This window comes from Ambystoma mexicanum, chromosome 9 (genome assembly GCF_040938575.1).
Source record: "Ambystoma mexicanum isolate Mex_15411 chromosome 9, UKY_AmexF1_1, whole genome shotgun sequence".
In the NCBI taxonomy this organism is placed as follows: domain Eukaryota; kingdom Metazoa; phylum Chordata; class Amphibia; order Caudata; family Ambystomatidae; genus Ambystoma; species Ambystoma mexicanum.
The window spans coordinates 1,047,042,198-1,047,058,021 of NC_090931.1; the positions used below are offsets into that span (position 1 = coordinate 1,047,042,198).

General features: G+C 43.0%; 1 protein-coding gene across 1 annotated transcript in view; it reads left to right on the top strand.

Annotated features, from left to right (window-relative positions):
• Positions 1-11,542, top strand: part of FAP (fibroblast activation protein alpha) — a 1,146,500-nt gene extending 1,134,958 nt beyond the window's left edge. Inside the window, exon 26 of the mRNA XM_069616321.1 lies at positions 10,757-11,542. Coding sequence (XP_069472422.1) covers positions 10,757-10,855 — 99 coding nt within the window. The 3' untranslated portion in view covers positions 10,856-11,542. The remainder of the gene's footprint in view (positions 1-10,756) is intronic.
• The last annotated feature ends 4,282 nt before the right edge of the window (positions 11,543-15,824 follow it).

Genomic DNA, 15,824 nt, shown 5'->3' on the forward strand with positions numbered 1-15,824 from the left:
TGAGGTTTTACTAAATGTCTAGATGCCTGCTCCCGGGGCTGATGGGCTTGGTCCGGATGCCTGAGGGTAGACATCATGAAAGCTATCTTTTAAAACTTGGTAGAAATCATTGCTGCATGGGGAACAGAAGTTATGAAATATGACAAATTCAAAGGAAAGTATTAATGTGGCAAGCATACGATTTTGTATGTACATCCCGGGGGACAATTCACATTTGTGTGTAAAATTTTGGAATTTGAAGCCAAATCTTTAATGTGTAAAATTACCAAAATGTGTCAGAAAGGAGAAACAAGGTCGCCCAGACTGGAGGTCTGGACTAATCTATGCTGCACATCATATGTAGCCTGTGGGTATAATTTGACAAGAGATTGCAATTTTCAGTAAAGCAAATGTGGGAGTGTTGGGACATTGTAAACCTCACCTCATAAACCTGACATCATCCCCTTAGAATTCCAACCAACTGAGAGTGAGGCGCAGAATAGCTCCCCTGCCCAATCCAAGTAGTTTAGGCGCAGGAGTAGTTAACCCTGCCCAGCCTCTATCTTAATGATGTCATTTGGCATTATAAATAAGGGTCCCTGACAAGACCCTGGACACACACTGATTCCTGATTTTCCTACGCCGGCGTCCTGCTCCCGTCTGTTCCTGTCTGTTCCTGTCTTCATCTCGCATCTATCATCTAAACTCCAGATCCCAACCACAAGGCCAAGCATTGCTTATCTTGCTAGAGCTAGGCCTCAATTCTAAAATAATAACAAATAACCACAGGAAACGCTGTGGTGTTTTGAGAAGCATCCTGAATTAACCTGGCTTGCCGCCACTCACTGCATGCTGCTGCCATCCTCCTATCCTGATGCCTTATCTTATCCACTAACCAGAAGTGCTACCAGGTAACCAGTCCATGCCAAGCTGTTGCTGTCCCTCTGATTTTGTCCAGCTGCCCTGTGTTAGACCAGATCCGTGTGGTGACCAGAACCGCTGACTGTCCAGAAATCAAACTAAAAGTGGACTGCCAGTATCAATAGGAACCATAGAAACATAGTATACCTTGTTGTGCCTTGTCCTTAGCTCCAATCTCTAAGCTATCCTATTCTAACCCCAATAACTTATAATAGTGTCACAATCATTCTTGCTACCCTGCTTTGATTCCTTGTGCTGGCTCCAACATCTTTAATAATTTTGTCTTGTAAAATCCTGAGCTATTAATCCTGTTTGGAGTGATGGGACTGGGTCTGCCAGGGCGGGCGCGGAGGTGCTAGGGTTGAACTCCCGCGTCAACCCCGGGGCTTACTGTGTCTCAATCTGGTAACCTAGCCTCAATGCCCTAGTGTAGAGTAAAACTGTTCCTTGTCAATACTAATTTCTATGCCTTTTTCGCGCCTTCATTTTCTCAGAAACACACCTCACTAGATCTTGCAAAACTCACTCAATTTAAAAGCTAGAGACTTCATTTCACTTCCATATTGTACCTATGACCCATGGCTACACCCCACACCTATTTACAATATTTCACCCATTTTTATTAAAAAACGTTCCGGTAAATTCAGGCGGTATTTGCAAAAGTGTGTTAATTTTACAATGTGTCATTTTGATTATAGACTGCTTCCAATCTTCCATTCAATTTCGAATGGTATGCTTTTGCTCGATCCATTGCTTGTGATTGCTAATATCTTTCCAGTGTTGCTCCAGTAAAGAATTGTTTTTGTTTCAAGAGTTATACCGATTAATTCATTTATTCATCCATTTCCGACTGTCAGTTTAGCATTAGCAGGGTTTAAAATCTGTGTTTCTCTCTTGTTTGGGGAGGGAAGGTCAGATTTCAATTCTGTTTCTTGCTTGTCATTCATGATTACCTTCTGATTCTGTTTATCCACTTAACATTGATTATTTGTGGGTTGAGAGAACACTGCAGGGGGAAATTCTAACTCAAGCTATTTTACCTAAAATCAAAAAGTGCTTCTATTCCCTGGTGTTTTGTAGATGTGTCAATAGAAGGTTAAAACAAGTGCATTCCTTACATCCCTATTGTTCTTATCACCCCATTGGTGATTGCTGCCCCATATACAAAATTGTATGATTTCTTTTAATTTTCAAATAAATAAATAAATATCATATGTTTTCAACCAGCCTGGTTCATGGTCCATTGTGACCCGGGGTATTTGAAAAGGGGGTGTGATATGAGTGGTATATCATCTCAATATTGAATCTAACCTAACATAAGTATTTCAATCGCGCGCTGCATACTGGGCCAAGACTAAGGTGTTTGTCGCCTGATTGTATTCCTTAACACTAGGAGCCAATGAAAGAGGAATAACCTCTTGGCATTGTGAATTGAGAAAGTGAAAAAAAGATCAGGGGAAGAACCATACCCTCTGAAGTCATGAATTGTAATGAACCTGAGAAACTCAGGGGAAGTGAAATATCTCCTGAGGATTGTAAAACTTTGATTACTTATTTCTTTTTGCACCTTTTGGAACTTTATGTAAGAACTCTGGAAAAGAGCTTCAGGCGACCAGTTGAAAGACTATATCCCGTTTCACTTCATCTTGAGTTTAGCGTGTAAGGGTCAAGTTAGGATTTGGCCATAGGATGGAGAATTTTACTTTGGACATTCTGACACAGATATCCTTTAGTTTTGTTGAGGCAGGGAAGCCCCTCTTAGATATAGGGCAAGATAGGATTTCCTCTAACACTCTTTTTATTTTAATAAACTTCTATACCAACCATCACAATGCCCTTGTATCTGAATCTTTACTCCTGGTTTCTTACACCTCCTAGTTACACGAGATATGTTAAAAAAGGAAAATGTATGTCAGACCCTTGCACACATGGTGCAGAAGACTGTAGACATGTGGGATGATTTATGAGCTTTTCAGTAGCAGGAATCAAGTAGATGAATGATAATGTGCTAAAATGTAATGGCAGGGCATGGTTGTAGCTATGCAATATGTAATGCCTTGACCATGAACTGCTATAATTTGCCTTTGTTTACTTAGTGGTCTCAATTTCTTTTAATGTGTGTTAATAAAATGTATCTTTTTATGGTATATTGCAACTTTGAATAAAGAAAGTTAAAAGCAAATCTCTGAAAAGTACACCTAACAAAATAAATTTAAAAATGTGGTTAATTGTTCAAAAGTGGTAAACGTAATGGAAGCTGTTTCTTGATGGGAAGCGGGGGCAATGCTGGAATAGTGAGCACAGTATGCACACGTGAATTATGTTTCCTAGTGTGCTGATTTTGAATTCCTGCTTGAGTAATGTGTTGACTGTAGCCGTGATAATGGGGGAACTCCATCTAAAAGGGCCTCATTCTGAGGGTGGCGGTGTAGTATGCACACATGAATTCTGCTGCCTGGTGTGCTGATTTTGAATACCCGCTTGAGTCATGTTTGGTTGACTGTAGCCATGATAATGGTGGAACTCCATCTACCAAGGGGCTCATTCTGAGGGTGGCGGTGTAGTAAAAAAGTGGCAGTATTGTTAGGCAGTGAAGTGGAGGAAAATCCTGCAGCACTTTGCAGGAGTTCTGTCCTCCACATTACCTCCAAAAATGAAGAATTTACTCTGGTTTAAATGACCACTTACTTTAAATGCTCCAAATCCCCAATGCAATCCTTTGGAGCTACAGGAATTGTCATTAACACTGCTGCTCCCCTGTGAATGATAGTACAAGTATTTGAGTTTGGACTTATTCCCTTATTAAATAACACCAAATTCCTAATCGGGCCCAAGTATGGTGGCCTAGCTGTACTTCTATTTCAAGCTTTTACAAGCTGAAAGCCTACCAAGTGCTTAATTAAGCAATAAACCCCAACAGGTGGGGGCATTACCAGATCAGTAAATGCCTCTGGGTTGAGCTACAGGCCCAAGTGAAGCGAGAACCTTAACGTTAGTCTGGGGAATGTCCAGACTCAGCAATATCCCCCCACCTCCCAGAGCTTATTGATATTGGCATCCTGACTGGATTTAGCTGCGTGCTGATCTTTTTTTTTTTAAGTTAAGAAATGGTGTGTTTGCCGTTGCTCATCTTGACAAAAAACTACAAAACTTTCTATGGTGGCCATTGCTGTGATGCGAGGGATACGGGAATGCCAGTTAAATGGGGTGGTGGTGGGGGGGGGAATGTGGAAATTGGGGGTGGACGGTGGGGGCAAAGGAGAAGGGAATGCGCGGGTGCAAACTCACTTATATCCAGGTGGGGAAGATGGAGTCCTCCCGCTTCCAAAGAGGCTCTGCTGCTTCCACCCGATTTTTGATTTTGGGGTTACAGCTGCAATTTCCAATGGCTCATTAGGGGTGATGTGTGTGCTACCCATGGCAGATGTGAAAGTGAAAACATCAATCAACATAACTTACTAGGTAGGTCTTGAAATGAGACAGCAGTGTTTGGCTGCTTCTTTAAAAACATAACCCTCGTTATCATGTTTCTCTAATTCGATAGGTGACACATGGCACCTGTTGGCTGTCTAACCAAAGAAAAAAGAGTAAAAGCGGTTTCTGCATGTAGTAAAGTGATGGAGAAATGAAGCATAACCATTATTGAACTGATAAACATTCCTGTTAGACACTGTGGCAAGGTTGGCACTCACCACAGGCCCTCCTTGGCAGTGAATAATGCATGGCGTTTTCCCTGTTGTAATGGTACTGGCTGGTGACTGTCTTTTTTTTCTTCTCTGTGCTGGCTGCCTCTGCGCCCTAGTAATGACAATCAAGTCTGTGTAGCGCGATTTACAGTTACATGCCAGCAACCTTGTGGTTAAGGCTAAGTGAGTCGGTACCTTGGCACCGGCTTGCTTTTTGGCACCCCCCATGCTGGCTGCATACCAGAAGCTTGGCACCTGATTTCCCCACTTTCAGAGGCAGCCCAGAACCTCTGCCAGCCATATCACAGACACTGGCACATTGACCCAGTGAACTAGGTTGGCTGCCCCTGGTACCCCGGGTATTGCCTACCCCACATACCAGAGCCGCTCATGCTGCTTCAGCAGTGCTTCCTGTTGTTACTGTAGTGGAGTTGCATCTATGCCATGCTGGCTGACTGGAGCACTATACAGGTATGGCCAGCGCCAGGGCTCAAATGCTGTCAAATTCCTGCTCACTCATGTTCATTAAAAAGGATAACTAGCCCATCACCACTCGAGAGGCTTCTGAGGTATATTAATAACAACGGTCCGCCATGAGATGCAGAGGCACGTGGCGAGTCAACAGTGTTGCTTGTGTGTGTGACCACAACTAACAGACAGTTCAAATATAGTTACCAGAACACCACATCGAAATTGAGTCTGAGGCAATAAGAGTTGGTGCTCAAAAATAAGTCCAAAGGCTTTGCCCTGGCAGCAACCCCTACGGGCACTGTTGTTACCAGACTGGCACAGTACGATTCTGCAGGCGGATGCCGTCCCATCCGCATGGTCAGACCTGGTGGGCGGAACAGCCCCCGCCTGCAGCGTTTCATGGAAGCACCAGCACTGTTATTACGGTGCCGGTGCTTCTGTGGTCCCCATTCCTGTGGGACTCAACGGCAATGGGGACTTACAAAATAACCAGCGCCTGTAATACCCAGGTGTTACCAGGTAGTCAGTTGTCAGTAATATTTTATGGGTCTGGCGGCACGCCGCCGGTATCACCGGCAAACTGTCTGCCAGACCCGTAATGATGTCCATTGTGACTAAGTTAGATTAATAAGTAATAAGAAAGAGGTTTGATCAGCAAAGTGCGTATTCTACACATTCGGGTTTAGAGACAATGAATAACTCAGATTTCATATTCTATGCCATTTAAAAAAAAAACGTTATGGAGATGGAAGGGGTACCTCACTGTGAACATTGAAGAGCAAGCGCACAACACTGAAGAGGTTTCTCCATTGGTATGTTCAGACTGGCCAACAATAGATGTAACGCCTTTGCACTGGCCTTCCACATTCTGAAAGGAAATTAAGGAATCAAAACCATAAGACGTGTCGTGTTGTTACATCTTCAAAAGAAAGTATGCAAACGCAGGTTGAAGATAAAGGCAGGAAGCCTTGTGGTGGGACAGCGAGCGGATAGTCTTCGATTAAACTCGTTTGATAATTCATCTTAGGGAAACGCTGCTTTAGCAGGAGACATTCAGTTTACTTCAGGAAACAGAGGTGCCTTTTATTCATTGTAAATCACTATATGGGTGCTGGACTAAACAGGAAACTGAACAAATAGTGATTGTTTTAATCGAATATTGAATCGAGAAAGATATTCTGTGTATTGTTATTCGAGAAGAGACTGAATGTTTTTATTGATAGTTCATGTGTGTTTGCGCCGTCTGCATTAATCTAGAACGCTGCCTCGTTTTGCTAGAGGCCTTGAATGCGGCGGGAAGAACCTGGCTGCTTCTACATCTGCAGTGTGGGGTCTTCCCAAGGAATTCTAATAATGCTACTCATGATGTGGTGCTAGGCACAGGGAGGGGCCTGGGCGTACCCCAGACTTTCACTGCATAACACTGCAAAATGCATTGAATTCTTCTTGACCTCTGCCGTGCATGCATGCTAACATCCGGTAATGGCCGCTGACATGAAAAGCAAGTACTGACAATGGCAACAGTTTGGGCTTTTGTGTGTGCAAACAAAAGGCACTTGCCAGGCACAGCCGTAGTGGTATTAACTGACCACTGATGGTAGCAGGTTGAAAGGGTGCGAGTACCTGGGCATCTAATAGCAGTGCCTGGCAAATGCCTAATACCTATGCACAAGCCAAAACTCTTGGCTTTTCCAATGCTTGTTTTTAACAGGACGTCAGTAAAGGGCATGTATAGTGCTTATATATCGAGTGGCTAGGCAGACCTGGTTAAGACATGCTTATTACACCTTTAGCGAGTTTACAACTCCAATTGAGTCATTAACTCTCAGACGACTGCTTTGAAACAACACTGGCAGGCGCTTAGAGTGCACATTTTGATGTAAGGCTTGATTAAAGCGAGCTCATAGAGTACCCAAGAGGAGGTTATTTGAATGGAGGAACACAGGAACTGGGTGGGAATGGTCATAGGGATTAGCATGGCCTTGGGCAGTCAATGGGTGGGCTCAAAACCAAACAACACCAACAGACTGTGTCCCCTTTCCTCATATGCATTTCTCCCTATCTCTACTCAAACGCAATAGTTTTGACTTATAGGTGTCACAGTAGAACCATATGTTCTCCCCCGGCTCTTGGCACATGCTAAAAAACAGTCCGAGCAGAAATAGATCCCTGTTGGCATCAGAATATTGATGCGGGTGGGCACACGTTTGAATCCCCTGCACTGGTGTGTTCTGATGCGGGCAGAGCGATATGGATCCTATGAGCTCTGTCTTCAGCATATGCTCAGAGTCGGCATAATTTATAGGGATCCCCTGGACTGGCAGATGCCAAGATAAAATATGAAAACAAATGTCAAATCCTGTTCGGTTATGATTGCTCATGGGTATTTATTTGTCATTGTTTTATATCGTTTCGTTAAGGCTTTGTTTTAACAAGCATATATAGTATTAACATTTTATATGTATTTAAGGTGAAAGAATTGTATTTGAAAAAAGATATTTTTCATTGAATGAATGTCTCCTGGCGAATGGTGATAGTGATACAACTTAATTAGCACCCGCAGCAGAATGTTTAATTTAATTCCTGCAAGACAATCAGGATTGCCAGTTTCTGGGTAATATTCATTGGTATGATGCCACCCTTTTGGACTGACAGGTATCTATTTTTCCTCCTCTGTTGCATCTCTGCCCCACTCCTGCTTTAGCGCACCTTGCTTCACTGCTACTCTTATCTCCTCCCTCCTTCCCATTGTCTCTCTGTGACGAAATGACGACTGTCCCACAGGAGTACAAGGATGAGTACTGGCTTAACCATCTACTCAGACCTCGCACCTCGAAAAAACGACCCCTACTCCAATCATAAAGATGGAACAGGGCAGACAAGAGATCTGCCTCCTTCGCCGTTTGTGGTAAGGCGGGCCCAGGGCAGGCTAAGCTTCTGAGAGGAACCCAAATAGCAATGGCATAACAATCAAAAATAAAGGAATGCCCAATGAAGGTGCTATACAAATATAAATACTTTATTTAAGCTCACCAATATGCCATAACTGTACTATACAAATACTAATAAAAACCCATCTTCTGGAAAGAACACAGAATATGCTGTATGTAGCTGATGTCAGTACACTGGCAGAATACATCACAAGCAATGTCACCAAAGGGACATGCCTTTGTTGGAAAAGGTGCAAATGGGTAGCTTAGATGTCCCTAAGGTCCAGAAAGTGGACGAAGGGGACTGAGGCCTCTGAACATAACTTCCTCTGTTCTTGGTGGTTCGACGGCATTAAACCAGGCCTCAAGATGCTGTATGTTTGGCTGCACCAAGTCATGCTGGTTCAAGACATGATCTGGAATTGTGTCCGTTCGAAGTGAAGTTTCATCCAGCATGTGTGCTCTGAAATTTGATGAAGCGACTATGGCCAGTGTGACAGCCGACCGTGGGTCGCTGTGAAGATGCTGGTGGTTGAATGCAGTTGGAGATATGCGGCTGTCCGGAGTTGCATGGAGAAGCTGCAGTTCAAGCCACATGGTTTAATTGCTCTTGCTTGGAACGATGCAACACTGAGCCAGTTGCTGAATGCAGCAACAGAGGTTTGAAGCAGTTAGAAGAAAAAGTGCCAAAGCCAGCACTCAAGTCCGGGTGATTCAAAAGCATTTGAATTAAGTAAAATTACAGTTTGATGGGTACGACGTCCTTTCATCGATACCCGTTTTAACGGCAGGTGTTTTTCTGATGGGCTTTTGCCAAAAAAACCTTTTGAACGTTTTTGGGGGGATGGGTAAGGGCATATAAAGGGTTGAGGGGGTCAGGAATAGAGCAAAAAAATCAGTAGACAATGGAAGCTCTGGGGTTATTTCCTCTAAAAATAATTTTTTAAAAAATCGATGAGATTTTTCAGCAAATACCCACCAAAAAAACACCCATTGTAAAAACATGTGTCGATGAAATGGCATAGAACCGTTTGATGATGGCTTGAAGCTGTAGAATTCAGAAAATCAGCTGCCCTGCTTTTTCTTGTGCTGTGAATCCCAATCCAGGGCCTCTGGGACAAGATAGGTACTTGTGCTCTTCACCCCCTGCCCCGCCTGGGTAGGCTAGATAGCTTATCTGAGGGGCCTGTGTAGAAATGTAGATGGCAGAGAGGCAGGTCTTGGTCCAACAGCATTCAACTCTCAATGTACCATGGGGATGGGTGGGAGCAGAGCTTGGCTCTGCCTTGTAAAACCTGTTTTCACATCTGGCAGACGGTGGTGGATAGGACTACTCACAACAGGGTCCAGATACATTATTTGCGATGTCCTTGAAGGTTCAGAAATGAATCAATGGAGCAGGTTCCCCCTTCCTTATGAAGGCAAGAGCAACTCTCCTTTAAGGGGTAAAATCACTGTTGAGTTATAAAGTAAACTTTGCCTTCTTGCATAATACGAAAAAATGCTTTGCTCTGCAAGAAATTGAGCAGACAGAAAGGAAAATAAACCTAGAGAAATCCAAGATGAGATGGAGAATCTCTTTCTCTGTTCCATTGTGCTCTGTTTGACTGTCTATCCTCACCCTAACTTCAAAGGCAATTTGTCGTGGAACAAACTGGTGTGAGACTAGCCCTTTGGTTTAAGGTGTGCCACTTTGACGTTTCTCTCCCAGGACTCTCCTGCTGAGAGGTTCCTGGGCTGGAGCAAGGTGTTACCCAACCTCACAGAGGGCCAGTGAGCTACATCTCCCTCTGTCTATTGTCCTGCTGTCTGCAGAATAAAAAGACAGTCTAGATAACATACAGCCTGCCCATGGATGGCAAGGCTCACAGTGTTGACATGTGTATGCTACAAATCATATGTGGCTTTAACAATTTTGTGAACTACCAGCTACCATACCAAAACACATATATGTCTTATTCAAGATTGCAATGCAGCCAGTTTGTGGTTTCTTATAATTATTATGGTTTTGGATCAGAGGTGGAGAATTAAATGCAGCCTCTCCCAGCAATGACTTTGCTGACACGGCAGGGCACATGCAACGTTTTGATCTGGTTTGTGCCACTGAAGAGCAGGAGCTGCATATCAAGCAGACAGATCAGCAAGGCTGTTCTATGTACATGGCAGACAGCTTTCTGAAATATCCAGTATTGCCTGCCGATGCGAGCAATAACACTTAATTAAAACATTACAATATTGGTGGTTTCATTCAAATGTTGTGTCAGAGGAGTGCCTAAATTGATGTTACAAAGCTTGCGGCGCCTTCCCTTCCAGGTTTATGAACGAATGCTCAGTGTCTTCCTTATCCACCAGTCCACCTGGAGAATGCTCGTTCTGAGTCTCGAAGCAACTTCTACAACTGTCTTTACCCAGTTCATGAATGTCAGCCCAGACCCTGTGCAACTTCTACATAATCCTATGAAAGAATAGGTTGCAATGGGCATATTATAATGGAGGGTGGGTGGTGGCAGGGGATGATCTCAAATGTGTGTTAATACTACTTACCCGTTTCATGCACCCTCAATTTCCTCCCATGGCCATAATGTATGTGTGGTTGATAGCGCCCTTTACAGCATACTTTACATGTTCAAATATGTTGTGTGCAAGTCAATACAATTCATGTATGATCTGACAAGGTTTTTTGGTGAAAGTATGTTATGACGCTATTCAGTGCATAATGAAAATCCAATTTGAATTAAACCCATAAAAAAATGTTGTTTTCTCTTTCAGTGGTACACGGACAAGGATCATTCAATCTCAGGATCTGGAAGACAGCATCTTTACAAACATATGACTCATTTTCTAAAACAATGTTTTTCTCTATTATAGTAACAAGAAAATTGCGTCCATACTGTCCCTTGAAACACTCTCTAATAATGAATTTGTAATTATGTCAATAAATTTGCCAGGTGACTGCATGCGCCACTGCATTATTTATGATTAAACGCACTATCATGTGGTGCAATTATCTTGAATGTCTCACATCATCTTGGCCTCACGTTTGCACCTGTTGACGATGTTGCCAAATATATGAGAATACATCTCTTCTCTAAAATTAGTAGAAATGGACTGTATGATATTGTCTTTTACAGAGTGTATTCTTTATCGTGTCTTGATAATTAATTGACTGTGGTGGTGTGAACCTACCTCTTGGAAAATAAAATGCTTCTCTATTTGGCGAAATTTTGAACTACTCGTAAAGTGAGATGTAATATTTTATGATGCAGATTTTGAGATGAAAAGCCAGTCTATTGTTCATGATTGTGCAAATCACACAAAAATCATAAAGCAAATGTGGGAATGATTGACATCTTTATATGTTTCGGTTATGTCAAGTGTGAATTTCCATCAATGTTGGACCTTTCTTTTCTCACCCTTGTAGGGATTATACAAGTTCTGTACACAAAATCCTCATAAAAGTCGTGATGGATTTAGTTGGATTGTACTTTTTGTTTTTGTGTTGTAAGCACCCTTATTGTGTACTATAAAAATAATAAATACATAAATGTACGCTGATTCAGTTGTCAAAGCAATCAGTGCTTATTGCTACTCAAAACCATGCTAGACAGAACTAACGCCCGAGCCATTGTTATAATTGTAGATTGCGAAAAAAGCAGTGAACCATGGTTCAGAGCCAGCCATATGCTGGCCAGGCAGTCCTGGGGAGCAGTGAACCAAGTTTTAGACATGCAATGTTCAGGGCTCAGACATTCTATATTGCCAGAAGCATTCAGAGACCATCCAGAGAATAGTCCATTTTAGCCTTTCATGATGGATGGATAACGACCTAATTAATCAAGATTGTGTTGCTATTAATGTAGCTCAAATTGAATAGGGCACTGTTGAGTTTGGCATACTATCTTCGTGGATATGATCAAACCCACTTATGATTACATTCGGCCCTGACTAATCGCAAGCCTTGACCACACAGCAAATCATATCATGGATTAGTTCATCAATATCTCATCTACAAACTCCCTGCATTGCTAGATTGGTTTTTCTGGTCTTTTTAGAGAGGACTTTGAAACAGTCATAACTCAATCATTAGGATTGTTTAACATTGTTTAACATTGTATATTTAGTTGGATCTGCTCGGCTGGAAAGTGCCAACGCATTGACATTTCTTGTTATCCCCAAGTTCAAATGTAACTTTCACTTTACTGTGCCTAGCATTACCATTTTATAACTGCTGCCCGTGCAGGACTGCACGTGGTGCTTACTTGATTGTGCATTCAGAGACCTGCAGGGAGAAAAAGCACTCTCATTTACTCTCCTTTAGTTGAAATTGTTTCTAGAACTAATTTGGTAGTCCTTGTACATATGTGGAACTCTATTTCCCAGAAGCCCTTTAGAGTAAATATCGTAACGTCAGGCGCTTCAGCACCGGCGCTTCCGAGTCCAGACGATCCTCGCCACAGCTTGCCATTTGAGTCATCAAAGAGCAGATTGTTCACAAGCAAGCTGCTCTTCCTCGACCGCTGCACTCGGTGCAACTTCCATCTCTTTCTGCAACTGGGCAGTGTGATATGTTTATGAACGGGTTACTTTACAAACCTTCTCCTTGCCTGTCAGAAGGCTAGGTGAATAGCCACAGTTACCCGCTAACTGGATCGAAAACTTGAGGCCTTGAACAAATGTTCACCTCTACGGATATATATTCTCCCCACAATAAATGTAAATCCCATGGCTAGCGCATTCCTGAATACCCCTAGGGACCTACTAAGCCTACGTCCCCCAAAGAGCAGTCCCCAAAACTCTAGTCTATCTGCGAGACACCTACTGTGCAGAAGCCTGCAGAGGTCCACTGAACCGCAGACCTTTTCAAAATCCCTCTTGTTCAGGCCCTTCAGATGGCCAACCCTGTGACCTGTGAAATATCACTTCGGGGTAAGGAGGGTGGTTCAAGACCACTTACCTCACCTATCCTAGGATCAAACCTCCAGCCTGTCATTAGCAGTGAAACTATTGCCAGTCAGTTTACTGTCAGGAAAATACTCAAAGCAGTATTGTTAAATACACGATCACTAAATAAACACGCCTCTGACATCCAGGACTACATCCCTGATAATGAGCTAGATCTACTGTTCCTGACTGAAACTTGGATATCTAAGACTAGCAGGCCCATGATAACCCTTGCGGTTCCAGAGGGCTACATCATTTATTGCAGAAATAGAGAACAGAGGCATTGGGGGCGGTGGCTATTATTACCAGAAATCATATCGCTCTATACAACTCACTCAGTCACTGCAATGGGTGTGAGATCTTACATCTCAAGCTAACTCCAAACCCCCGCAACTGAATGAACTTCATCTTGATCTACCATCCTCCAATTTTCATCGACTCTTTCAGTGATGAAATCTCACACATCCTAGCAGATCTTAAAGGGATTAATAGTGCCACTCTATTCCGGGGTAATCTTAATCGCTGGCAAGGGGATGCCTTTGATACAGAGGATATCCTACTTGAGTCCAACTTCAACAATGTTGACCACCATGTCTGAAACGCTGATCCTACCAACACCAAAGGCAACATCCTCAATTGGATCATTACAAGAAACCTCAAGGTCCAGATTAACAACACCACCCCCTGTATCTGGTCAGACCATTTCATGATCAATTTTGACATCTGCCTCCAGAAATCCCAGCCCAAGCTGTCCAACCCTGCTAAAATGGTCACTAATTGAAATCTGAAGAGAATTTCTACTTCTGATCTCCAAGAATGCATCACTAATTTCATGACCTCAACCTCGGAGGAAGACACCCCAGATGCACTAATCGAGATCTTTAATACAAACGTCATCTCTCTTTTGGATAAGCTTGCCCCTCTTAAAACCCGACCTGTCCGGAACAACTCCCAACAATCAAGCATGGTTTTCACCCGTACTTAGATCCCAGAAAATTAAAAAACAAAGAGAAGAGCGGTGCTAGCTTAAACGCCCTTCATCTCACAACAAGAACTCACAGACGATTCTTGACAAATACTACAAGGATATGATCATAGAGTCTAAAAATAACTTTTATAATCAACAAATCTCAGAGGCCAAAAATAAACCAAAAAAACTGTTTGAAATACTAGAGCTTCTCAAAAAACTTTAAATCCAACTGACACCATTGACACCTTCCAATGAAGACTGCACCAGAATACAGCAAGCCTTTCAAGGAAAAATACTTAAGCTTAGGGACAAAAGTCTAAATTAGATCACTACACTGACCATCCCCTCCCCCTCTCCCCAAACCCCACCCCCAATGGAAGGGACTAGCTTAGAATTTCCGCCTACCTTGAGTACTATGCGCCCATCAGCCGGGCCGGGCAATGTGATCCCCCTGAAAATTATCCTAGACAATAAGGGTATTTTTCCTCCATTTTTTTATGGCAAGATTTATCAATGCTTCTTTTTGCATGCACTCAGTGCCAGACTCCATTAAAATGTCACTTTTACTCCTACCTTAAATAAACCAGGACGTGACCCCAATGACGTAGCAAACCTAAGGCCCATCACAAACTGCAACTTTTTCCTGAAGGTCTTAGATAAAGAAGCCACCCACCAGATTTAGATCTACATTGCATCCATCAATATTTTACACTCAAGACAATCAGGTTTCCGCCTTGCTCATAGCACACAGACAGCCCTCTTTGATCTCCAAAACCACAAGCTGAACGTCATGGACCGGGGCAAGTCTGGCCTTCTAATTTTACTAGATTTATCAGCCGCATTTGATTTAGTAGACCACGAGCGACTGCTACGCTCCATAAAGGACAATTGTCACTCTTCCGAAATGACATGCAGGTGAATCAACTTCTTCCTGACCAGAGGGCAATCTAAAGTCTGCTGGGGAGATGCTTCTGTGGACCCCACTCTCTCCACCTGTTGGGTGCCACAAGGAGCGTGTTTGTCCCCAATACTATTCAATTGATATGTCTTATCCTTATGCAGCCTTGTAGAGGAATCTGGAGTATTCTCAACCAATTACGCAGATGATACCCAATCGGTTTCGGAGATCTCAGGGGATCATGTGACTGACAGCTTAGCTCTTCAAAATATCTACGATCGAGTAGATTCCTGGATGGTAGCTAATTGGATGTGCCTCGATAAGGGCAAAACCAAGCTCCTCATCTTTGGCTCCTCCAAAGCGAGGGCTAAACTTACCGACTGCTTGCAATTTTTCTCCATCCAGGACTGCAACATTCAAGTAAAAAAGAAAATCAAAACACTTGGCGTACAAACTGACTGTGCCTTGGGCGCAGAATCCCACGTGAACTTAGTTGTCAAAAATTGCTCTTACCAGCTGAAATTGCCCAGGAACATACACCTGTATCATAATGAGGATAATTCAGCCACCATCGCCCTGGCAGCTATTCTATCTAGCATAGATTATTGCAGGGCGCTCTTGGTAGGCTCTGATAAAAAAGTATCCAGAGACTACAAACCATGCAGAATGATGCGGTTCAGATTGTAAAAAAAGTCCAGAGAAAATGCCACATTTCAACCCACCGCCACGGCCTTCCTTGGCGTCCAATCGCGGCCAGGTGTCAATTCAAGGCAGCAGCTTTACTACATAAGTGCCTCTATGGGAAATCACCCAAGCCACTTGAAATCTACCACTTTGTGGTATAACTCCTTATCATCTCTCAGATCGACAAACACCAAGCTTGTTACTCGACCCTCTTTCAAAAAATCAAAAGGACTGGGCAGGTCCTTTACAAGTTACTCAACCAAAATCTGTAATGGCCTGCCAGTAGCCTTTCAATCTGATATGAACATTAGATCCTTTAAGAAAACACGGAAAAGTTTCCTCTT